At 30.8% G+C, this 26,891-nt stretch overlaps 2 protein-coding genes across 2 annotated transcripts in view; both read left to right on the forward strand.

Annotated features, from left to right (window-relative positions):
- LOC143062058 (uncharacterized) overlaps window positions 1-8,608 on the forward strand; it is a 46,504-nt gene extending 37,896 nt beyond the window's left edge. The window contains exons 8-12 of the mRNA XM_076233905.1: window positions 1,878-3,308; window positions 4,187-4,261; window positions 5,973-6,372; window positions 7,240-7,466; window positions 8,448-8,608. Coding sequence (XP_076090020.1) covers window positions 1,878-3,308; window positions 4,187-4,261; window positions 5,973-6,372; window positions 7,240-7,466; window positions 8,448-8,608 — 2,294 coding nt within the window. The remainder of the gene's footprint in view (window positions 1-1,877; window positions 3,309-4,186; window positions 4,262-5,972; window positions 6,373-7,239; window positions 7,467-8,447) is intronic.
- Window positions 8,609-11,722: 3,114 nt separating this feature from the next.
- The window catches only part of LOC143062059 (uncharacterized), a 55,031-nt gene continuing 39,862 nt past the window's right edge, over window positions 11,723-26,891 (forward strand). Inside the window, exons 1-7 of the mRNA XM_076233906.1 lie at window positions 11,723-12,935; window positions 14,321-14,394; window positions 15,397-15,495; window positions 19,231-20,187; window positions 23,402-23,614; window positions 25,283-25,421; window positions 26,375-26,541. Coding sequence (XP_076090021.1) covers window positions 12,256-12,935; window positions 14,321-14,394; window positions 15,397-15,495; window positions 19,231-20,187; window positions 23,402-23,614; window positions 25,283-25,421; window positions 26,375-26,541 — 2,329 coding nt within the window. The 5' untranslated portion in view covers window positions 11,723-12,255. The remainder of the gene's footprint in view (window positions 12,936-14,320; window positions 14,395-15,396; window positions 15,496-19,230; window positions 20,188-23,401; window positions 23,615-25,282; window positions 25,422-26,374; window positions 26,542-26,891) is intronic.

The raw sequence follows: 26,891 nt of genomic DNA on the forward strand, positions 1-26,891 counted from the left end.
TTTTGAAGTCATTCAACAAACATGGCTTGAAAAAGAATATAAGGGTAAAACGCACTAATTGACATTTATCTTGAAAACTAAGGAAAATCTGACTGGAGAAAATGCTCAGAATGACAATATTGATCAAATTTCTGGTTGCACCAAAGTTATAAGATGACTCCTTTATGAGTTACATGTATTACCTTTAATCAAATGACAATAGTTTGCTATTTTTCATATTTCTGCCTATATACTATTTAAAACTATATTATCGAAAGAAACTGCTAGAAGCAAAACAAAACGTCATTACAAATTTATCAACATTGTTAATAACTAGAACCATTTGATGACTCCTGAAAAATGTTATGGTCCATAAATGACGATTTAAAAAAAAAATATATAACAAAAATACTCCAAGCCAAATTAAAAAAGGGAAGGTCTACAAATGTTGATGGATTTGCCAATTATCCCAAGAATTATAACAGATAGAAATATACTGTAAGTAGCAAAATGTTCAACAATATAGGATATACAAAAAAAACCAGTTGCACCAAATTATAACACGTCTCTTGTAAAAGGAGTTATTATCTTGAAATGAAGTTTTTTTACAAATTTTCATGATTTTGGAACTACTGAACTAAGAAATATAGACAAATACAGTAAACAGCAAAACTGATCATGCAATACAGAATGTACAGAAAATGACTGAACCATTTGATAACGCTTTAAGAAGTTATTGCCCGAAAATAACATAATTTATTGCAATAAAGATAAAAATTACTATCAAAACAGAATACTTTTACCATGAGAACAATTCATGCTAGTAGGAGCCTCTTGTTTTTTATACTATTATTGATGATCGGAATCTTTGTCTGCTCATGTTTTGGTGGCAATGTTTTACTGATCCTGACCTTTATAAACAATCTACACAGCATGATTGTTGTGTATATATTAAAAAGTGAAATGATTCATTTGTTGTTTTTTATTTTAAAAATGTTTCATGTGTTCCCATCTGTTCACTTTCATAAATATAAAATATCTTTTTAAATAGGTGAACTGCGGTGTTTTTTATGATATTTTCTCTGCAGTGACACTGTTTATAAATAGCAACTTTAGTTGTATTTGAGTAGACTTATGAATTTTATGACAATGCTTGAATCAGCTATGAAATGTTATTTATTTATTTGGTATATTAATGCAATGGAAAGGACATAGAGTTATACCAATATACTCAATCTATTGTAAAACAATTATAGTGGATGTTTTGGTAATTCGTGATTGAGTAGAATCTGACAAAATTAAGTATTCAATGTTTCTTTTTTTTTGTCTATACATTTTTAAATGTTGTTATCTTCAATGTTTTAGAATAAGGTATAAAATTCATGTTTAGCATTTTCAATTGGGTTGAAGATATGTCGAAGGTAAAGAGACCTTAAGTAAAAAAAAAAATGTAGTTGTGGCAAATATGTGAACCAAGCTTTACTTGTGAACAATACATTTACACATCTACTTTTTATGATTCATCTTCCAGTGACAAAGCAAGTAAGGGGAATAACTCCCATCATGTGAATTTTGTTGTGATTTAGAAAATCTAACTGGTATTCAATGTAAAATGCTGTTACTTTAGTAAGAAAATTAGGTTTTTATAGTATCTATGTTAATCCGAATGAGGGAAACTTGTATTTAAATGTTGATGGTCATGTGAGGACGTATAATTGCTTACTTCCATTTTTTTTGGTCACTGGTTGGTAGTTGTCTAATGGGCAATATTTCCACATCTATTTTTATTATGATTATTTTATGACTCCATCTTATTATGATTATTTTGTGACTCCATCTTATTATGATTATTTAATGACGCCATCTTATTATGATTATTTTATGACATCTTATTTCAGGTACTTTAAATATAGCACATTCAGTTATAAGACAAGGAGACATATGTGTACAAGGAACCAGTGAAGACATGGATATAAATTTTGGCACTTTCTATTCATGTAATACTGCATTAAGAGTCAGTGAAGGCATTAATTTAACTGTAACAAAAGAAGAATTTATTCCGGAAACAACATTCAAAATCCGAAACTCAGAATTCATCTACAATCAATATGGAATACAGTTTCAAGGAACGACAGAAAAATCATCACTCTTCATAAAAAAATGTAATATAAGTCTAAGTTCTGGATATGGGATACACATTGGTAATTGGTACAACAGAGCATTAAATGATGTTTTTTCACGTTTTTATATAGACATGTCTTCTATTGAACGTAACTCCAATCATGGTATATATTCCGGTTCAACGGGCCGTGCTAGTATTTTCGTTAATAACACCATTATTAAAGGTCATACTGGATCAATTGGAATTTATTCCTATAGACCGTATCGACGATATGCAAGCTCTTACACAGAAAATATCACTATTATGAACTCCGAGTTATCTAACAATAGATTACAATCAGTTTATATGGACTGTTATTATTGTTACTTTTCCGTCCTTACGATTATCAACACAACGTTTGAAAGTAACTTTGATCGATCATCTGTTGAGGTATATCATTCAGGGGAGGTAAGCATCAGTATAATTGGCAACAGTTTCCATAACTGTCGTGGATGGTATCCAGTAATAGGACTCAGTAAAGTAGGACATCAATCAGATTTGGAGGTATTTGGTAATACATTCAGGAACTCGTATGCTGTAATATCCGTTAATGGACCTGACAGTATTATGCCGATCAATATCCAAGGAAATGTATTCATGAACAACACCAAAGTGTCAAGTAATAGCAAAACTTCCCTTATAACAATATCTAATGCTAGATTGAATTTTACTAGAAATAGTGTGCAAAGTTGCTTGATGTATTCTCTTGTAGACATTAAAGATGGAGTTGAACACATTTTCTCCCAGAATAAATTTATTGACAACCTTTTAACGCCATGTTACATCAAGGTTGAAAGTATATTCAACAGAACTCATGCAATTTCAGCCAGTTATAATTTTTGGGGTGAAACAGACACAGATACTATCAAGTCAAAGATTTGTGACTTTTTTGTTGACTCGAGAGTTGCGCTGGTAACTGTAGAACAGTTTTACATAGACATCACAATGCTTTCAACGCTTAACATATCTAATGCTTTTGAATTTATTCAACAATCAGACGAAAATGTATACATAATTGAAGGTATTTTTGATAGTTCAGTTCCCCTGCTTTTTCCAGAGGACAGTACATTTATTGTAAACAGAAGTATACTAATTGCAGAAAATGGAGATGTACAGATATCCAAAGCATCCTTTAATTTCAGTCAGGACAGAGGAATGAGGAGTTATGGTATGCTATACAATTATTGACAATGATAGTTCTACTTTTTATTTTGATCTCATCTGACAAAAAAGGCCATGTGAGTTTTTGACATGCATTTGCGACCAGTAAAAACTTTGTCAAAGATAATTTTCCCTGAAACCAGTGGACCGTTTCCAGCCAAATTTGTGCTGTATGATCTTTAAGGCATCTAGTATGCTGTGTTTTTTTTTATTCTTGTCCATAAAAAAATGCGTGTTTTGGCTAAAATCTTAAAACATAAATCAGTCAAAGCAAAACTGATATGAATTAAAATGAGTTGCATGTTCAGATTTATCTGCCACAAAATTTTCAGTCCTATCATACAACCCTATTTTGAGTTCTTGCCCCGCGGAATATTAAATTGAAAGAAATTTCTGTGTTTTGGAGTATAATCTTGAAAACGTTTACGATAACGATAAATTTTGAACAACAAAATTAAAACAAACTAAAAAAAAAAAAAGAATAGGAGTACATACAAGACTTTATGGTGAGGGCTTTGGATATAATGTCACCGTCAGATGGATATGTAAGATGTTCCAATTATAAAGCAAGATAACAGTTACAAAATAAATAAATTAAAATAGGAAGACCTACTTTCATTAAGAACTGATTTAAAAAAAACGCGGGAATTATAAAAATGGTCTAAAAGCAACTATTAAGCTTTTTTTAGCTGTTTGCTAAACGGTCCGATTATTTTACGTCACATTGGATTTGTTTCAGATTATATCTGCTTGTATTAATGTGATAACTTTTATATTTTTCAAGATGTACTCAGTGCGGCAGCCATTTTGAATATTTGCAGAAAAATAAAATTTGCCATTTGAAACTTTACCATGATACTGTCTATGTAATATATAATTTTGCAGGAAAGTTAGAAATTACAAACTCTGAACTACAGGGTCGAGACCTTAAATGGACTGGGTTTCACATATACGAGAAAGGTAAGAAACAGTGTCATATTCTATAATTTGTGTATCATTCTTTTAAATATAAATATGTATATTGGACTTTTCGTGTGAGGTTTATTTTTCGCGAAAATAATACCTGCATAAATTTTTCTTCCTATTCTTAGAGTTCTGACGTAAAAAAGTGTTTAAATTTTTCTACTATTAATTATGTCTCTTGTGATGAATGATCGATCCCCAAAACGTGCACATTTGACTAAGATCTTTCTTTTATAAGAATAAACTCGGCGTATCATTCATATTGACAAAACATGTACCATTGACATGTTCATAACTTTTAATTAAGGGCATTATTTGTCAAATTCATGATACTCGATTTGACTGAAATTATCATATTTGATTTATAACATATTTAAACGTTTATCTAAAAAATCATAAAGTAAAAAAAAAATAATAATTCTGCAATGCATTAACTCGTTATAATTTATCATATTTTCGTGCGTATTCTAGACTAGACGCCATCTCATTACCACTCGAGATATCATACGAAGACTGTCGATGGTCCAGACATAAACATACATATCAATAGACATTCACGTACTTATTGTGTCATAACGATTTGTCTGAGTCTATTTAATTCATGTTTAAGACAAAACGAAATGTCAATCATCGTTTTACCTACATGTGGATGATTTTATGTGATACAAATAAGTCAACAAAATGGTTTTTCATGATGAATCCAAAGTTCAATTTTATTATGTCAAAATAACGAACATGTTTGCCAAGTACTTGATTTTAATAAGCAAAAAAATTTCTCCTTTGAAACGTTTCGTCCTTAATTTTGTCTATGATTTTTTGACGAAATGCATTTGCAGATATTTGAATTCCTAATTCGAAATTAAGTGTCGACTTTTTTCATCATTTCCCGCAAAAAAAAATTTGATCCCTGTGTTCATTACCATGGAATTTTCTCACTTTCAAATTCGGTCAGATTCTTTTAATCATGTGCATTTGCTTTGCAAATGAATGTTTCCCATTAGATAGTCTAACAGTTGCTCCTATTTGTTATATTTAATGATAAATTGGAGTTCACACTTTTTATCGTTACTTTTGTTGACTAGTATATATGTAGTTCGTCTCTCTGATTGATCTTTAAATTTTTCTTTAAATTTGCAAATTCGAAAATCTATCATTGTTGGACTAAAGTTACGTGTGTGTGTGTATATATAATTCGTCTCAACTTGAGCCCAACAATGATACATATGTATACTTGTTAAAAATTCTTAACAATGGAATGAATGTTATTATTACATAAACGTTTAAATGAAATGCTTACTAGAAAATCAGACAGTAACTTCGACTTTGATTGTGATGTCCATTGTACACTAATGCTGAAGTACACCAGCTAGTTTGGTTATCTGTATCAATTTCTTTGAAGATCATTTATCATTATATTTTAACGTGTATTATTAATTTAGTCTGGGACTAATAAATAATGCATATGATGGTATTAGACCGTTGGTTTTCCCGTTTGAATGGTTTAACACTAGTAATTTTGGGGCCCTTTTTAGCTTGTTGTTCGGTGTGAGCCAATGCTCCGTGTTGAAGGCCGTACATTGACCTATAATGGTTTATTTTTTTTCAAATGTTATTTGGATTGGGAGTTGTCTCATTGGCACTCACACCACATCTTCCTATATCTATTAGAATTACATACAGTTTACTTTAATCCATTTTTTTGCTATAGGATTACACCTCAAAAATGTTACATTAAGAGATGCAGAAATGTGTATAGAAGTTTTGGAAAGTTGTGATGTCAACATAGATAGTATAACAGTTTGGAATACGGATAATTTTCTCGTAGCTGATGAATTAATTGGAGAGCTAGATATATACTTCAGAAATAGTAACATTACTGTCAACAACGAAATGCTTAAAGTTGAATTCAGAAAATCTAATAGTATTGTCATAAGAGATGATAACAGCATCTTTTCCAGCAACACTGGAAAAATATTTGAAATTTCTGAGCTACAAACACAAGACAGGATCACTAATATATCATTTGATTTATTTGGAAGTAATCTGAATTCATATGGGACATATACATTATATAACTATTATCAAATTAATATTAATTCTTGTTCTGGGTATTTGAATTCACTAATAAGAAATTCTTCATTTTACTGTTCCTATGCCTATTCAAAGAACGTTTATATTAGAACCCAAGCTACTAATATTAACGTTACACAAAACATATTTAGAATGGCAGAAAAATCTTTTGATTTTCAATTGACTTGCAGCAAGAGTTCAAAATTAAGTACGGATTTAGAAAGAAATATCAATATTTTTCATAATTCATTTAATGGTTTGAGCTCAGGCTATGATGTACATATATATGGACGGTACTCTAATGGTCAAATTCATTTCTTCAATGTGTATGATAATTTTTTTACACATAGTCCTTTGGCTATAAATCGGTATGGTATGTATTTGAACATGTATCGTTCATATGCTCATCATTTGTTTGAAATAAAAGGCAACTATTTTACATCAGTAAAAAATTATGCTGTTTATATATATGGAAATGTAGGTGTAACTTTCATATCGGAGAATACGTTTCACCAAGGCATAGACTGTGTGAAAATAGATGTACATAATTCTGATTTAAATTTGACAATATCTGACAATTTGTTTGTTGAAAATGTTGGATCAACTGCCGTTTTAAATTTGTTACAACCGAATGTAAATGTTCCTCCTATTTTACTCCTTCGGAATATTTTTCAAAACAATCTAAACACCATATTACTGTTCAGATCACCAAATATGTTCATTTTCCATAACATTTTTGAGAATCCTAATGGTACATTTAATATCAAGATAAACTCAGCCGCTCAGTATCAGAATGAAATAGTAAATGCTTCTCTGAATTTTTGGGGAACGACTAATGTGAAGGAAATCGGTCAAAAGATTTATGATAAGAATTATGATGACACGCTCTTGGATGTTTTGTTCAGACCATATCTTGGATCCAGAAATTTCTCTGATATCCAAAATGAAGAACCACCATTCATCAGCATTACTGGAGAAGTTGGAGGTCGAGTGAATGGTGAACTTACATTGAAAGCTGACAGAAGTCCATATAGGGTGACAGCAAACATCGAAGTTGGAGAATTTGATACTCTAACTTTAGATCCTGGCGTTACATTATTATTCAATAAAGATTTTGGAATTAATGTTGTGGGTAAGAATCTACGAGTTAAAACATAACTATAGATAACATTTTTTTAAATTTTCATTGATGGTTTTAAATTTTACATATGAAATCTTAAAAAAACGATTTTGGATGCGGATGCAGAAAAACATCTCATGGAAAAACTAAGATTTAATAGAAAGTCAACTAAATAGTACTTGTATTGTTGCTCTTCGTTCATTTGCAGACAGATTTTAAACAAAAATGGATAAAAAACATTACAAGCAAATATTTGAAAAATATGTCCCATGGTTTCATCCTTCTCCCAACATGGCTACCAACTAAAAAAGGGCTAGGAGAAATATGTACAAAATAGCTAATATTTAAAAGATTGTTATTGATAGAGTGGCCTATGCCAATTGCAAAGATGATTAGAATGTCAAGATCGTCCCACTGTCCATTTTGACCAAAATTTTCAGATGACTACTTCTCGAAGTTATTACCCTAAATGACGTTTCTGTTATCAGATGATTGATCTACAAATGAGTCAAAAAGTTAAAATCATCAGTGTACTTTTGCTCATGTTAGTTAAATTTTATGGAGGTAGAATATTTATATTTCATTATATTTCATTTGGTATTGCGATGTAAAAACGATTATGACCCCTGGACAGTACTGCTTCACAGTACACTTTGAATCTGAAAAGAGCTTCTACTCTTAACAAATATATAAATTACAATACGGTATAAGTTTCGCGCATTGTTAAAGAATTTAAGGTAACCTGGAATTGTTCACATTTATTTCCTTTGGTCTATGGCCAGTTGTCCTATTATCAATCATACCAAACCTTATTATATTAATATGTCTATTTGTTCATTGATGTGTGGTGGGACGGTTGTGTATGACATCAAATGCTTTTTCATATATGTAAGTCATTATGTACCATGTGTTTCCTTGTAAACTGTCCTTATGTACAGAAAATTGTTACGTTATTTTAGAATTTATAAACTCACTTTTTATACTATACTGCAGGTACCTTGATAGTAAATGGAAGCACTGTAATGCCTGTCATGATGTTGGAATCAGTTTACGGAGAAGCATGGCGTGGAATAGACATAAACACTGCAGAAGGTCTGTTTGTTTCTATACATCTATGTATAAGGGAAAGAGAGTCTATATTTTATTACCAATAATTATGATGTATCTTGCAATTGCTAAAGGAATACGGAGATAATGAAATAAACCTTAAGAATAGTGTATATAACGTGAATACTGTTTTGTGTTCCAACCATATTTGAAATCAGAGATGTTCAAAATGCATTTGTTTTTTCATCGCATAAACTTTGTTCATGGTAACAAGTGGCATAAGTTTATAGAAAACTTTAAGCGCATACATTTATGCTGTCTTAGAACTTTGTACTATAATAATTGGTGTATCTTGTTTCTAACCTTACTTTTCCCATTTTATGAAATATTACTTTTTATAATAAGTCGGACAAGTAATATTTCTTAAATCATATATGCAATATGGCTGTGTATAATTAACTATTTACCAAGTATAGATAATAAACTCATCATAGATACCAAGATGGAAATTTTGTATTTGCGCCAAACACGCGTTTCGTCTACAAAAGACTCATCAGTGAGGCTCCAATCAAAAAAAGTTAAAAAGGCCAAATAAAGTACGAAATTGAAGACCATTGAGGATCAAAACATTTTAAAGTACCCTAATTATTGGAACAAACACTTCTGACATGAATTTGATATCCTGATATATATACCTATATTTTTTTTATATCAAAGCTATTATCTGTAACTACTGAAAATGATTCTGAACTGTCCACTTCATAATACGTAGTACAAAGAGACTCTTCATTTGGATCATATATTATAGTAGCAAAATGAGCCATGTCAACTTTGAAGATCCTACTAATTTTGTGTCCAGTATCTACATTCAAGGTCACGTGTCCATGTTTTAACTTTAAATTTTTCAAGCTGCTTTGATCTAATACTGATTTTGTGTTTTTCTGGCACCATGATAAAATGTGGAAGTCCGGACTTCCAATTTTAAAATCATTTAATACTCTCAGTTTTTCATTTTATAACTTCATGCCAATACGTTTCAATTGTCGTAACCACAATCACGCCTTATTGTTCAATTTTGATCTACTGAATAAGATTTATCACCGGGTTTAAATTTACGTGAGCAACAGGAGTTGTGCCACATATTGAGCAAGATCTGCTTATCCTTCCGTAGCACCTGAGATTACCCCTTGTTTTTTTATGGTTCAGTTTATATGGCTGTTCATTGTGCCTTTTTTCGTTTTGAATGTATGTGATGTTCAAACTGGTACTAAAAAATACCAAAGATTTGTCAGAGTACTCCAACTTCGAAACTAAAAGAAAAATAATAACAGAACTGATCCTTCATTGCTTCATAAAAAAGAATGGTCAACGTAGATAAAAGTATATTGTCTTTGTGAGGGACAAATAACAAAAAATCACTCTGATTTTATCAAAATACTCTCTGAAGCTGGCATTATCAAGATACTTGATTTTGTGGTTGACAACCTATGTGTTTGCGTTTGCGGATGTGTTTTTTAACAAACAATCGGAATTTCCATTGGAACCAACTGTGATCCTCTTCTTGTCGACTTTTTCCTTTATTCCCAAGAAACTGACTGCACACGGGAGCTTCTTGAGTAGGAAAAAAAAGAAGTTAACATTGTCCTTTTACCTCACATTCCGCTATATAGATGATGACCTTTCACTTAATAATTCATTAAGTTAAGTGACTATTTTGATTAAAGCATTAACCGCACTAAACATGAAAAAAACAGATGCAGTTGAGTCTGCTTTATTGCATTGCATTTAATGAATGACAAAGGGGGCCGGTTCAGAACAAAAAACGATGATTTCAGCTTCCCAATTGTGAACTTTTCATTTCTTTGAAGCAACCTTCAAGGAACATCTGCATATGGAGTATATATCTCATAGTTGATATGATATTCCAAAGCTTGCATTAATTGTCAAAATTTCCTTGTCAGAGGGTTGCTGCCTACAAGGAACCAAGAGTTTCAGTTGAAATTATCTCGTCGAAAATTTTACATACGCCATTTTGATTTGGTTGACCGTTAGGGAATATCTGTTTCACAGGTGACGACGGATATTATACACACCTGCTGGTTTAAGAATTCTATGTATGTTCTAAAAATTGTTATCATTCGTTTTCTCAGAATTAAATATCAAGTAACAAACATGTATGGAATGTTGTATTTCAATGTTTGTATCTATGTCAATTGAATAACTTTTTTTCTTTAGAAGAAACCAATTTCCAATGAGCAAACGGTAATTAACCTAATTATCATATAAACTGGCTTTAATATTTATCAATTTTGGACTTTCGAAGAGGTCATTATGTTACACATGGACTTGTTCAGATTATGTTGACCGAGGACGAAGTCCGAGGATTAATATAAACTTACAGAGGTCCATATATAACGTTATTAATTTATGTTAATATTGTTAGTTTTAAAATGATATTGACTCGATGTTAATAATTTTGGAAATGATATTGACTCTGTGTTATTATATTGGTACTATTGAGTCAATATCAATTTTAAAAAGTGACGTCGTGTCAATATGTCAAAATAGTGAAAAGTACAAAATACATATTTGAAAACACGTTACCAAATACAGATGAGAAACAACAAATATCAAACTATATGTAAGATATATGTATATAAATATATCCTACATCTTGATAGACTATACACTGTAAAACAATATAAAGACGTAACATGTCGATATTACCATTACAATTACATTTTATATTCCTAACACCATTTTCAAATGTTTATATTGACCAAATATAACAGTAAATGAGGGAGGGAATGGGTTGACCCAAATGACAATTTACCATATTATTTGTTATAGTTAACTCTCGCGTTAAATGTTTTACTTTATTTGCCACATTTGGTATTTGACTAAAAGTATGGCATTTAAAAAAGTGAAAAATAAAAATAAGCTCATATGACGTTAACCACACTTACCGTAGCAAGTTAAGATGACTTGAGCAGAAAAATCTTCACAACACTCTTGACTATATACATCGGCCGAGCCTTGATCCATTTGCGGTAAGTCAACTATATATTCTTTCTAAATGTTAATAAATATACTTTCAGGAACTTACCCAACCTCCTTATGTTATTTACATGTAAATGGGACTCTAGAAGGCATTGTATTGAAAAGAAATTATGCTGAAATGAAAAATATTTCATCCACCTTTTCTAAATGACATGGATTTACTATCAACCTGCAGCAAACAAATGGAAATGTATCTTGTTCAATATTTGAGGAATTTACGGCAGCGAATAATAAGAAAAATGGATTACAAATAAATTCAGCAGACAAAATAACTGTAACAAAAATTATTATCTCAAAATGTAATGTGTACCAGAATGATGGACGTGGATTCAGCGTACATGCTTATATCGAAACGGTAATCGAAGACTGCCTAATCAAAGAAAATACTCGATGTGGTGTGTATGTAGAGCAGTCTAAAGGTGGAGCTGTTTTCATAAAGTCATCAACGTTACAAAGAAATACATTGTTTGCTCTAGAGGTTCTTGCAACAAACAAAATTGTACTTGAATCCTGTTTTGTAACAGAAAACAGTCCCATTAACTTTCTTTCATTTGGCGCATGTAGAATAACACATAGACAATTACCTATCTTAGGATTCAATGTTACTTTTCTGAACAACACATTTTCATACAACCAGAAATATGGAATTTATTTAGCTCAGAGCAGTTATACTTCTGGAAGTTTCACTTTTAACATGAAGTTTAATAAGTTTAATTTTGAGAGACGCGTTCTTTATCTTTATGTAACTAATAACTATAAGGATGCTGCAAATATAGACATTAGCCATAATATTTTCAACAACAACAAGGAAATATCTGAAACATTGATTAACCTTGTCCTGGGGAATAAAGATTCTTTAGATGTAGTAGAGAACACTTTTATTAATAACACTGCAAAAGATATTTTAAAAATTTCTCCCAACTCATATTCTGTAAATTCTGAGTTAAAAAATGAAATTAGAATTTTTGAGAATATATTCAAGGATAATACTTTTACAGACTCTTGTCTTAATCTTAAATCCTACCATGTTGTATCTGTGAATAGAAACACATTCATGAATCGTCAAACCACTAGTATGTGTGAATTGCAAGCCCCTGTTTTTGACGAGACATACTCAATCAATGCCACACATAATTATTGGGGAAGCAGTAGTTTGATAGATGTATTAGAGGTTGTTTGTGGTTTTGACAGATCAATGGAAAAAAGTTACGTGTATTATATGCCGTTCTCCTCTAGTGAAGAAAATAATGACTTTGTAGCCTATACTCAAGATGATTTCGATGTACAGAATGTCTTAGGTGGAGAAATAACAGGAACGTTTACTATTGAAAACAAGGATGAGGCAAAGAGAATTAGCCGCTCTATATTTGTAAGGTAAAGAATGACTCTAATTCCAAAGACGCTGCTATGTGTTATTGGGAGGAGGGTCATGTAGTTACCCCTGTCCATCTATAAACAAAAACATTGTTAGTTTAACTGAGCCGAGATGTAAACATGTTTTGAAAAATGCTTTGAAATGTACAGATTATATCTAAAATATTGCTTTAAATACAATGTAATAAATAGATAAAAATAAGATTTTTCAATAAAACGTAGCATTTTCGTTCATGACAGCGGGCTACTTTGCCGATGACTAAACAGTGGTCAGTACAAGAGCTCAAATCCCTGTTTTCGAGCTCGAAGTTTTAATTCTGATTTTTTGAAATATGTGAACATTTAAAGTTTTTTATAGTAGAATATTTTTACATCTTAGGTTTTTAATTCTATGGAATATTTTTTTTAAACATGTTAAATATACCATAGGAATGCCTCTATGTATTGTATTTATGTGTCACATTGGTTCGGAATTGCATAAGTAAGAACCAACTAAAGTTAAGCACAACCTGAACAGTTTAACATTATTATTTATTATATAAATGTTTGATAACCTTTTATGAACACCAAAGACCAACCCAGAATTTTTTAAGGAGTTCGTTTTCTCAATCTGCATGTTTATTTATTTAATTATGTGTTTTGCATACTTTTTATTTTACTCTTGGTGGTTCGTTTTTTTTTGCAGTTGTGTTGTCAGTAAAATTACTATTTTATATTTATACTGGCTCAGAATACAGTTATTTCGTTGAGCATTACTTGTAGACAATACATACAAAAAATATCGTACCTGCTCTTTCTCAATAAAAATTTTAAAAAATAGTATAACTTTCGGGTCATATAATAGCACACTGGATTTTACCACTACTTTACCTTAAAGTTCATGTCTATTGTTCCGTTTAACCTTCTTTTGACAATATCATGTTCTTCTGTTACTAATTTAGCCTGCAGGCAGGTGCACATATATTGATTTGACTAAACTTTATTCAACATTTTCCATTCATGAGTATATTAGTTACACAGTGTGCAATTATCCTAATACGAGAATTTCATTGACCTAATAAATTCCGTATTAGGACAAATGAACACTGTGTAACAAATTTATCCTGATTTTGTTATAATACATATTATAATATTAAAATTCAATAGTAGGACAATATGACCCAAATATATTTCAGATATTTGATCTAAAAATGTGAAGAAAAAAAATGGACTATAAAGCAACATATTTTTTTAATTGACGATATAAATAAGGGAGATAATTCCAATTGACGTAATAAAAAAGTGTACTGAAATTTATTTGTACAATATCAGCCAATCAAATTGCGAGAAATTACTCTAAATCAGGATAATACTTTTTATTCTTTTTTTTTGCAAATCATTTTCAGGACAAATGCCTTATTGAATATAGCAAATGGAATCAAGATGCAATTTGATGAGAAACGAGGGATATATATACAAGGTAACTTACATTTTGAAATTAATTGCACAATATAAACACTGATGAGAGTACTCTCATAAGCGATTCTTTCATAAGTTTTTGTTTATTTACATGGTTGTATTTTCTTTAGAAAATAAAAATAAAATGAAATGATGACATAGCAATACAATGTGTGGTATAAACATCAATTTAATAATTGCATTTTCCCATGCACTGATAGAACTAGATATTTTTTTCACATATCCCCGTACAAATTGCAATTATTTATGACAATCTTTCAACATAAGATAGCCTTAAATTTTGTTCAAATCAAAAGTCCTTTTCTAATTCATTTAGTTGAAAAAATTTACATAAATAGAAATACCAAGGGTAAGATATCTAATAAACGTGTATGGCTTCCATAAATATTTTCTAAGTAGGGGTAAAATATAGAAACATCACTGTGATATGAAAGGTTCATATGATCTATAATTCAATTTTTCATTTAGTTTTCTGTATCTTAAGCTTTTTAAAAACATTAACAGATAAAACTAAAAGTCGTGGAAAAGTTCGAAATCTCGTACCTATTAACCGTTTATTTTGACTACAAGAAATGATTTTTTTTCTATTTTGGCTAGTATATTATAAACTATAGAAGATAAAGAGAAACAGTTAATAAAAACTATAAGCAGGACAAGATTTACAAAAAGGTTAAGTGGTCCAAATCATCATTTCAAAACTTATACGAATTAATGTCCCGCAAGGATTATTTTTAACCCATATTTTTTGCTAGTTTTGAGTTTGCTTTTTAAACTACACAAAAGGGAAGACATGTTACAGAATTAAAATTGTATTACTATTGTAAAGAAAAATTTAATTATTTTCACCTACATTTATTATATTGAATTTCCATGTAGTATTTCAGAGTATACATGTATCGTACTAATTTCGTTTTTAAATGAGCTTTTTAATCTGGTGAGGAAACAACCATTTAATTTCATTAACTATGAATGTTACTCTAATGGACAATATAATCTATTTCAGGTAATCTAAGTATTGAAGCTGGAGAAAGTGAAACTTTGTTAACAAATGGATCCGTTTCAAGTATATGGTATGGTATTGTCTTGTCTTCAAAAGATACTGGTAAGTGCAGCTCTTTCTTTAATTATATTTTTGTATTAAAGTAAAGGTTTACTATTTGAGTATTCTTGGTTTTTAAATCTATATCTGCGTCAAGTGTGTATCCAATGTCAGTTTTCAGTCAGTTATTATTCAGCTACATATTACCTTTAAAATTCAATCTTAAAAAGAACAAAAAAACATGTGTCTTTAGACAATAGACGCTTTTTATTTGTGCAAACACATTTACATTGGCAAGACTTCATTTTAAAATGCCTTATTTCCTGTGTATACAAATTTCGTCAATGAGAGGGTTAAGAAGGGAGTCTTTCCATCACAATGATGGTATGCTGACATTCATAGCATTATTTTGCAGTAAACATGACTTTCATATGAAAAAAAACCTACACATGATTTATTCGTGTAAAGTAGTTAACGTTCATGTACACATATCTTTGATTTATTTATACATCAATTTTTATTTATTTTTTTTTTTTTTTTGTAATACTGGTAAACCAATGCTTATCATTTATATACCTCAGCTGTATTATTGAATACAATTTAGTTGAAAAAAGCGATAAGCATGACATGGACGGAAGAAATAGCATTCGTCCTCAATTTCTGACCTGCAGCAATACAGGCAAATGAGAGACGTGGTATGAGTGCCATTGAGACAACTCTCTATCCATGTGACAATTTGTAAAAGTAAATAATTATAGGTAAATGTACGGCCTTCAACACGGAGACTTGGCTCACACCGAACAGCAAGCTATGAAGGGCCACAGCAGTTACTAGTGTTAAACCGTTAAAGCAGGAATGTAGTCAGTTTTCAACTTAAAAAATTAAAACAATTAAACTTCTTAAACTATCGCACTCGAGATATGTATGACAGCAAAGCCTGATCGTACTGTGACTTAGTTGTTAATGTTGTTTTCAACCATTTAAGTTTAATTAAAGATCCTATTTAACCAAATTGCGATAAGTTTTTGAAATCAAAGAGTTTAAGTTGTCGGAAATATTAACCAACTGCTCAATAGTTATCATATTTCAGGATTCATTAGCCGATAGATTGTATTACTTATTAAGACCAAATACTGTTTTAAGTCTTGAATACCAACTGAACTAAAAATTTAGAGCTTGTAATGAATATATCTAAATGAGAATAACATCATTGATGTCATTTCTCTTTGATAAACTTGAGTATTCTTCCAATCTGATGATGTCACACAGGCTTTTAGCTTATTTTCTTATTGATAAAAACAATTTCCGGCTTCAATATGCTCATAAATTTAAACTTCTAGTGATTTATAGCTGATAAGTTACTTTAATTGCTACTTTATATAAAAATCAGTATCAAACTGTGTCTATTACAACTGAACATGTGTCATTATTTCAGCCATTATTAACATATCTGATTCATGTTTCACACTCACAACTGATGCACATGTACTGCTAAGTTACATAAATGTTTTCCAGTAGTTTGTATTTTTCTATACCCGATTCCTTTGAGCATTTTGTTCATGTAAGCAACTACATTTCCTTTGATAACATAGTTTATCTTAAATCAACAATTAGACTGTAGGGCTTACAATCTTTTCAATGTATTTCAATATCAATTTATCTAGACATATGATTAAAACCTTTTGTAGTACTTATACTGTTATCACAATTCCTTACATGGCTTATCTTATTTCCATATACAAGTTACACCATAAGAACCGTCTAATCATGCGGTTTTTTTTTGGAATAAAACACAAAGTCTGATGAATATGCTTCTTTCAACGTGTAAACCATAAAGATTCAAGCAAAAAGTTCTATTAAACTGACATCATTAACATTGGTCTATTTTATAAAATGATTTTTTGCGTTTAAATGACTTTTGCAGACACTCACCATTATTACGAAAGTCATCAATGATCCTCTTCCAGTCGGGTTGGTTCTTTTTTTATACGAGGAATATTTCAAACAGGTTCTTTTAAAGATGAATGAAAATAATCTAGCATTATCCTTTAATTTCGTATCAAGACTTCAAAGAGCACTTTCTAGAGCAGCTCTTTTTACTTTTATTCTATATCGACAATGACATGTTACATTGTTAGATACAAATAACATAAACGAGGGAATAATCCAGCATAACAGTCCAAGAATTTATACGTCTCTGAACTTAAATTTTAGCTTACTTGCCCTATATGACCTGTAGGAGCCTTTTCCATTTCTTGGAGTCCGTCGTTGCCATCCGTCAATTTTTACAAAGATTACAAAGACTATTGTGCAAAGTTTAACTAAACTTTGCCAAAATCATCATTAGGGTATTTAATTGAAACAATGTGTCGGATTACCACGCCTGCCTACCAACATTGCCGACATGGCTCAAAATAGAACATATGGTTAAATTGAATAATTTGTCTGTTATCTTGAAAACCACTATAAATACAAAAAATCTGACAGGCGCAAAAATTTTAACAATGATAAAATCTAACTTCTGCAAATGTTCAATGACATGGAAACTGTCCGTTGACCTTTTATAGGCACTTTTGTCCGTTAATTACGATTTTTTTCAAACTTTCTCTTTTAGTGTCGGACTATTTTCTTGAAAATTATAATAAAAAGATAGAAACTTTTAAAAAAAGCACAACATTTTAATAAGATAGGATCTACTAATCGGTCATATTTCGAAAAAAGTCGACTCCTTTTAGAAGTTAGAAGTTATCGCCCTCAAATAACGATTCTTATCTTTTTGTTTGCGTTTCTGTCTATCATAATAAAACTATAATAGATAGAGAGAATTAAAGAAACAAAAAATTGAACCACAAGGCAAGATCTACAAATACGTTGATATTTATGAAATTGTTGGTCAATTCTTTAGACGAGTTATTGTCCTTAAATGAAAAAACCCACTGACCATGTGAGAATAAAACACTCCCGAAAAGTAGTAAATGACTATATGAACACATGTGTTTTGTATTTGTGCTTATAATTTTGAAAACTATAATAGATAGAACCTTTAAAAACAAAAATGACCAGTACGTCAATATTTGCAAATATGTTAGCATACGGAGTAGTCGCCGTCTGCCAGTACAATCTGGATGATGACAAGTTGTACAGAGAGAAGATGTAGTCTACCTTCTATGTTATTCAAATGACACTAATATCTATAATTTGTATCAACTATTTAACTTAACAAAAATGTAACACTAGAAAAATATGTGAACGGTTTTACGTGTTAAATCATATTCTATTGTTAACATGGGTAATGAAACATTAAGTTTCTCAATAATCAAAATGAGTGTTTTTCAAATTGTGATATATCCAACGATTTTTTTCCGATAAAGTGTGTGGTTCAAGATTTTTGAAATCTAAATATTTTTGTCAAAGGGTAAAGGCAAATATTTTGTTAAATTTTATGAAAGTTAAACAAGCCAAGTTTATTTTAGTCAAGGTGTTTGGTCCCACCTTAAGTGAATAATCTGATGCATTCTGTTCAACAACATTTACATGATTAATATGGATATGTCATTTAGATCTGGGCTGTTGAAAAATAATAAACAGTCATAGTGAAAATGTTAGGTTCATGTATAAATGTGACGTTTAAGTAAAACAATTTTAAATTTCAGATAATGTTTTACAAACTAAGTAGAATGGATTATCAAATTAGTTAAAAGAACAAACCATCCCTACATACTGATTTAACTGAAATGTTTTAATTACATTTTCCATATTGTAGACATCTATTTATTTAACAATTGAGTTTATTAATAGGTCATTTGAAACTCCATGATGCTTACATCAGCAATACAGAGATTGGAATACAGTCAAAAGATAAATTTTTAGATTTGAAAAACATCACCATCAACAACAGTCTTGGTGCATGCTTGTCGATGCTTTCAGGTGCCGAAGGCAAATTTGACTTTGATGGAAGTTTGTTACATAACTGTGTAAACCATGGTCTTTTTCTATCAAAATATATAAATGCTTCATTTACTGGTCTAGATATATCATCTTCTTATGAGGGAATACAACTTATAACTGATCAAACTGGACATTTGATTTTGTATAATATTGGGATAAAGAATTCTTCACTGTTTGCAGTCCATGTAGAATTTAGACACCTTACTAATGCAGGAAATATTACAATACATGACATGAAAGTAACTGATTCCCAGACAGGATTTCACCTTATAGTGGATAATCACTACTCTCATAACAGCATACACATAAGGGACAACTCCTTCAATAATATCTCGAAGAATGCCATGCAAATCAACGTCGCTCATTCACAAAATTACTATACCAGGCAAAACGGAGCACAGAGGTTTGTTGATATTGGATACAACAAATTTACTGAAACCTGTGGAGTTACCTTGAATACGTGGGACAATGTTAATATTAGTTTCCATGACAATGATTTCAAAGGAAGTTCATGTCCAACAATTGATAAATGTTTCTTCAGTATTTCTGCAGATGGATTCCGTGACATATCGTATCTTGTGTTTGACATATTTACGAACAAATTCATGGGAATAGATGGTTATTGTGTTATAGAGTTAAAAAGCCACAGTAATTTTGTAAACCCTAAGGGAACCGTGCAGTTCAATAACCTCATCCTTAATAAAGTATCTCGTGGTGTAGTGGTTCTAGATACGTCATACTTTAACATTACTCATAACATCTTTGACAACCATGGTTCTACATTTGATTTCTATACTACTGGTTCTGGTAGGTACTAATTAAGTATGAATTCATCGACTGTTATTATAGTAACTTGTTTGCAGAACTATGCTCTTCGAAATGATCAGTAACACACAGTGATCCCTTCTGTTTTAAAAATTACAGCTGTGGTAGCATTCTTGACATTTTGGTTATACAGCTAATATGAAGGTTGTTAAGAAATCTTTTAATCATTTCTTTGCACAATAATTTTGAAAAAATAATTCATTATTCCTTTAAACCATATACAACATATGTTTGGTTTATGGAATATAAATACCCCCTGGTACATGTATGCTGTAAGGAAATAGATTAGAAAGTTCAAAGTATAGTATATTTGAGATCAATAAGTTTTCCAAATCAATAAATCGATGAAAGCAGGAAAGTGATGAAAAGGTATAACTTGTACTACAAAAAGTGTATCACATGTTTCTATTACCTTATTATATGATGAGAAAACTTAATAGATATTTAGAAATAATAAAAATATGAACGTTTGTAGAGCAATAAAAACATAAGCAATAAGCAAGTTAAAACCATGACTGCTACAAAAACTTGTTCGTAAAAAATCAAAACCTAAATTGATATATTTAAGGATCCTCTGTGTCTCGTCATATTTACCTGAGACATAGCAATTAATGATTAACAAATAGGTAAAATAATAACCAACACATAGTTCTTACAGTAATATATATATTTTTTTGTGTGTGTCTTAAATTGCGAAAAACTGTTCAACATTATGAAGTTTGTTTTGTATAAATCACTACGGCTTCTATCGATAATCATGTCGGCTATGGTCGAAATATCTTAACTAATCCCTTACTGTTTTCTATTTTTTGTTTTCAAATTAAATTTGATACTGCTTTGATTCCATATATTTCGTTAATCTATTGTTAATCGACAAGTAAGACTTCAGGTACAAATTCTATTACTAGGTACCTTAACAAACAGGTTTTTTTTTTTTTAAAGCAACATAAAAGTTTTATCCTTGCAAGTTTCGTGCAATGAAATGTAAGTGTTAATCGCAGACTATGTTGTGTCAATTTACGTGCCCGTAGACCAGTCACAACACCAGTGCTGACTCGTAGGCATCGTCAAGCTCGACATCAGTGGTCACTTGTTCACCGCAATAGGACTTTGAGACAGTGGCGCTACGTCCATTGGTCTGACGAGAGAAGATTCCTCCAACATCATATTGATGAGCGTATGCGTGTATGGCTTCTTCAGAGTACAGCATACAGGAAACAGTACATTCTTTGAATTATAGCATTTGGTGGTAAGGGTTTGATATTTGGGAGATGCTTTTCATTTGACTGCAAAATGGATCTTTATGTTCTGGATGGGACTATGACGTGTCAAAATTATCGCGATAACATACCCGGGATATCGATGTGCCATATTTTGACTATCACAATCTTGCAACTACACCAATATTCATTGACGATAATGCTAAGCCACACAGAGCACGCATTGTTTCAGATTATTTACGCAAGGAGGTAACTGACACTATTCCTTTGCCACCCATTCCTTTGCCATTTTACAACCATTTGCCCAAATAAAATAGTAAAAAGTTCAATCATGAATACAGTCCAAACTTTCACTTTTCAATTAATATTATATATGTTATCTTATAAAAACACAAATTTAGTTAATTGTTATGAATTCAGTAAAAAACGATTCTGGAAAATTATCAGGAGTTGCTTAACTTTTGGCGAGGTGTATATATTAAATGCATGCCAATATGATAAAATTCATTATTCTGCAGTAGTCAATATACGCATGTGCATACGCATTATTGGATTTAGAGCATGGGTTTGTTCACTAAGAGAAAGAAGCACGTTATATTATAATTACCAGTAAAGAATTTTGATATCACACAGTAATAGGTTACAAATTGACCATTTACGAATTCAGATTTTTGAAATTACAAAAGATAAAAGTTACAAATTGACAATTTTTTAATAAAGAATTTTGACCCCGTTGGCTTTCCATATTTCTGAGCACCTGAGGTCATCTCCAGTTTTTGGTGGGGTTCTTGTTGCTCAGTCTTAAGTTTGATATGTTGTGTTTTGTGTACTTTGTAGTTTGTGTAATGTTATTGTTATCGAAATTATTGAACCAATGCATACAAATATACTACACTTAGTCCTGTATGCACGTTTGTATTCCCCATTTATGGGCATTATGTTTTCTGCTCTGTGCGTCCGTCCATCAGTCCGTTCATTCATTCGTTCGTCCGATTGTCCGTTCATTCGTTCATTCGTTCATTCGTTCGTCTGTCCCACTTCAGATTAAAGTTTTCGGCGAGGTAGTTTTTGATGAAGTTGACGTCCAATCAACTTGAAACTAAGTATAAATAAAGGCAACAGTATTATACCGCTGTTCGAAACTCATAAATCGATAGAAAAAAAAACAAATCCGGTTTTCAAACTAAAACTGAGGGAAACGCATTAAATAGAAGAGGAGACCAACGACACAACATGTTTAAACTATCCTTTATATTATCAAAATCTTCATATATGTAAATCTATTGAATTCCCGAATACTAATAATGTTTTAAATTTGTTCCCTATGATATGATCTTTCTAATTTTAATGCAAAATGAGAGATTTTATCCCATTTTCACGGTCCACTGAACATAGAAAATGATAATGCGGATAGGGCATCCGTGTACTTCATTCTCGTTCATATTGTAAATGTGTCTATTATGTTTTATCGACTTGTGATACTTCATTCAGTGATTTTAGATCGTGAGCTAATTTATATTATTACTTTTGCGTTTGTATAGTATTACGTAGTTTACCGGATCGTTCCCATTTCATGCATTTGTTAATCATACATTTCATGGACACTTGGTAAATGATTTGTTGTTACATTTTTTTCCCATTAAGAATCAGTTATTGCACATTTGTTTACATTCCTTCATCACGGTTTTCCACTTACATGTTTGCACAGTGACGTGACCGAAGTTCTAACGAGATGTCCCTTAGTCAAGATTACTGCATATGGGAAAATATTGGAGAATTAGTATTCGGGAAGACAATAATTCAATAGAAGTTCATATATAAAGATTTTGATAATATAAAGGTTTTTTTAAAAGAAAGATCACGTTCACTTGTTTAATAGTTAAATATAGTCATTCAAATATATAAAAAATATTCAACATTTGTTTTAAATTAGAAGTTCCATTTGACTTAAATATATTATCACTGTTGATTTGCAGGAGATGCAACAATTAATGCTACAAAGAATTGGTTTGGTAACATGACACTATCACTGGTTCATGATAGAATCTATGACGAAAGACAAGACCCAAGGTTAATGTCGGTGACTGTTGCACCATTATTAATAGAATGGAAATTAGATTGTTCTCTGGTGAACAACTGCAGTAACCAAGGACAATGTGTCAGCCCAAACAGATGCAGGTGTTTTCCAGGTAATGAAATTAGGGATGTTTGTTCTTTTTGAAGGTTGGGTTGTTTTATTAGTATCAAAATTGAAAGATATGGTATGTTTGCAAATAAGACAATCCTGCTAATGTTCAAAGATGAGAACTTTGGCAACTTAAGGTCACTATATGGCCTTCAACAACAGGAAAAAAATATACCGGAAAGTCAGCTAAAAAAGACACCATTAACACAAAACGTGAAACAATTGAAACTAAAGAATGTGACAGTTTAAACATGTTCTTCAACGCTGATCCAAACTCCTAATCTATGAACGTTGGGTAACAACACAATATAAAAACACACTGTAAGTTGCAAATGGCTTGACTAATCAGATTTGCACAAACCACATCAACAACTAGCATAAGGACAAAAGATACAAAATACCGATTGAATGGTCTTTCAGTTACTGAATAAGAGTTCAAAGCCAATTACAACTAATAAATAAACCAATCTCTCTAACACGAAGTATCACCTACTACACAGAAAAGTATGATCTTGTGCAATGACATATATAAGTACATTATATTGATGACATGATGTAAAATGTAGGAACATACGTGAGGTTATGTTACCTAAAAACAAAAGGAATATTTGTACCGATAAAAGTAATGTTCCAAGATCCTAATTCAATAACATTGATAATGTTCAAAAACAGGTTATTCAAATGAACATTGAGGTTACATGAATAATATTTAAATTAACAGGCTGTATAGACGACATCAACGTAGAACAATAGGTTGTAACGATTTTCTTAATAAAATTGTTTGATTCTAATATGTTTAAAAGTTAGTTATTTCTTGTTAGGAAATGTGTTTGCGTTATTGGTATCAGAAGTATGTACTCTTCAGTTATTGTAAAATGAAAACAGTTAGCATATAGGCTAAAATAATGATAAAGTTCTCACGGTTTAAGACAGGTATTTGTTCGTCATGTCTGTTTGACAATATTTTTATAGGGATCATAGAATGGCATTCGAGATGCTTGGTGGTTATTTAAAATTTCACATCAGAGTAACACATAAGAGGCTTTTAATATGCATAGTTGTTGATTATGTCATAACTTGTAAGTTGGTATAAAAACATCCCATGTCATATGAAACAACCTAATATAAAAGAATTATAAGCTCCGCCTACCTAATTAATTAGCGTATTTTTTATTTTGTGCCTACTTTGTGGAAATAGTTATGCTTGATATGCATATTTTGAATATTTAATATTTTTAAATGAAAGTTGTTGACAATATATCTTGAAAATATGTATTATTAATTTGTATGAATTACAACAATTTATTACTTTTAGTGTGATACACCTATATAAAACTGATTCCAATTCCAATTTGAGCTAGAACACTAAAGATAACAGTAGTATACCGCTATTCAAAAGTCATAAGTCGATTGAGAGAAATCAAATGAAGTATAATTGATTTCATATGTAATGATACTGCTTTTAGCTTACTAGACAATATTTGTCAAAATTTTGTAACAACATCTTACTTTTCATTTGAAAAATAAGAAATAATAGTAGTAAGTAGTACTTGCCTAAGACATGCACTATGTAATGGTCACTGGCTTGTTTGGGGTTAAAAATTGAAAAACAAAAAGCAATCAATTATTTGTATGAATTGAGTTTTTTTCAAACTGATATCACATTTTGAAGGTTGGACAGGAAAAAACTGTACTGAATATGACTGTTCTGATGTAAATCATTGTTATGGTAATGGGCAATGTATTGGACCAAACAAATGTGATTGTCATTCTGGTTGGGAAGGTGAAACATGTATTATAGCTTCATGTATGTAAGTACCTGACATAACTGATTATGGGAAAGTTGCTATATTAATTTATGTGAATCAGAGTTCTATTTAATCAAGATTTAATATTAAATGCATACCTCGCGATTTTTCTTAAAAACGTCTTCCTATCGCCTCAGTTATGTCTTTAGATGCTTTTAAACAAAACAAAAACATACATCTATTTTCAACAAACGGGTTTCATATTGGAAGTATATTCTAAATTGTTATTTATTGTTGGGAGAAGCATCATTAGGTACACAGACATATACCATAAGGCTCCAGTGGTTGCTTAAACAAAATGCTCTAGGTTACCAGGTCGCGTGTAAGGAAATTTAAGTGATTCCTTCAAGTTAAGTTTTGAAAATTTCCTATGGTCACAGATCGTTCATAATGAAACGTCAGATCGCAAGGTCATACTCTTAGCTTCCAAGTCTGCAGCTCAGATTTGATAGTGTTGGGGCCATTACAATTTAATATCAGAAAACCAAATTATAGGACAAACCTAATGAACAAATTCCTAGATTTTTATCAACCAACCCAATTTTAATGGCTATTTTTTATATTTTACTATATATTTTTACAAATATTGATAATAAAAAAAAACCGAAAAACTCCTCAATTAAGAAACAAGTAAGAAGAGAATCTGATTTTTTTTTATAATGACCAAATGTAAATAATGCTGTAAATTCATGAAACAATTGATTGGCTATAATTAAATTAAAACATGTCTTTAACGGCGACGACTACATTAAAGGACTTGACTTGTGACAGGTGCACACAGAATGTGTTGATGTCAAACATGTTTAAAAAAACAATAGAAACGTACACAAGATATATTTTAGAAATGTACACATATTTTGCTTACTCATGTTACTATCAATACAAACAGTAAAGTTAGACATTTTAAAGAATAAACGCACATATTTTCCATAGTTTTTTGTCTTAATCCCTTGCAGCGATGTTAAGAATTGTAGTGAGCATGGCATATGTCTAAGGCCAGGAGTGTGTAAATGTGCATCAACGTTTACTGGTGACGACTGCAGTCAGTGTGTTCCATTACACTGGGGACCTTTCTGTAGCCAATGTCCAGATTGTCAACATGGTACTTGTAACCTTACAACAGGTATATCATTTTATATGAAATTATGCTGCTTATTAATTCTGCTTTACAATATTTTTTTAATCTTAATTGACATTTCATTCTGCCTCCTTTAAATTAATCCCTATGTCTTAGCTGCCAGGCATGTATAATTCTGCCAAGAGTAACCAAAAGTGTTGTAATATTTGAAGCAAAGAGACCATGTTTAACATTTTTGAAAACATTTACCCATTATAGGTTATCATGAACGGCATATTTTATTTACTGTAAAACTCCCTCTTGACACATCATGATTGAAGCTTTATTTGTCACCAAAAATACCTTCCCGGTATGCCGTTATATTTTTATTCATATTTATTTATACTAAAAAACAA

The sequence above is a fragment of the Mytilus galloprovincialis genome, chromosome 2 (genome assembly GCF_965363235.1).
Source record: "Mytilus galloprovincialis chromosome 2, xbMytGall1.hap1.1, whole genome shotgun sequence".
In the NCBI taxonomy this organism is placed as follows: Eukaryota; Metazoa; Mollusca; class Bivalvia; order Mytilida; family Mytilidae; genus Mytilus; species Mytilus galloprovincialis.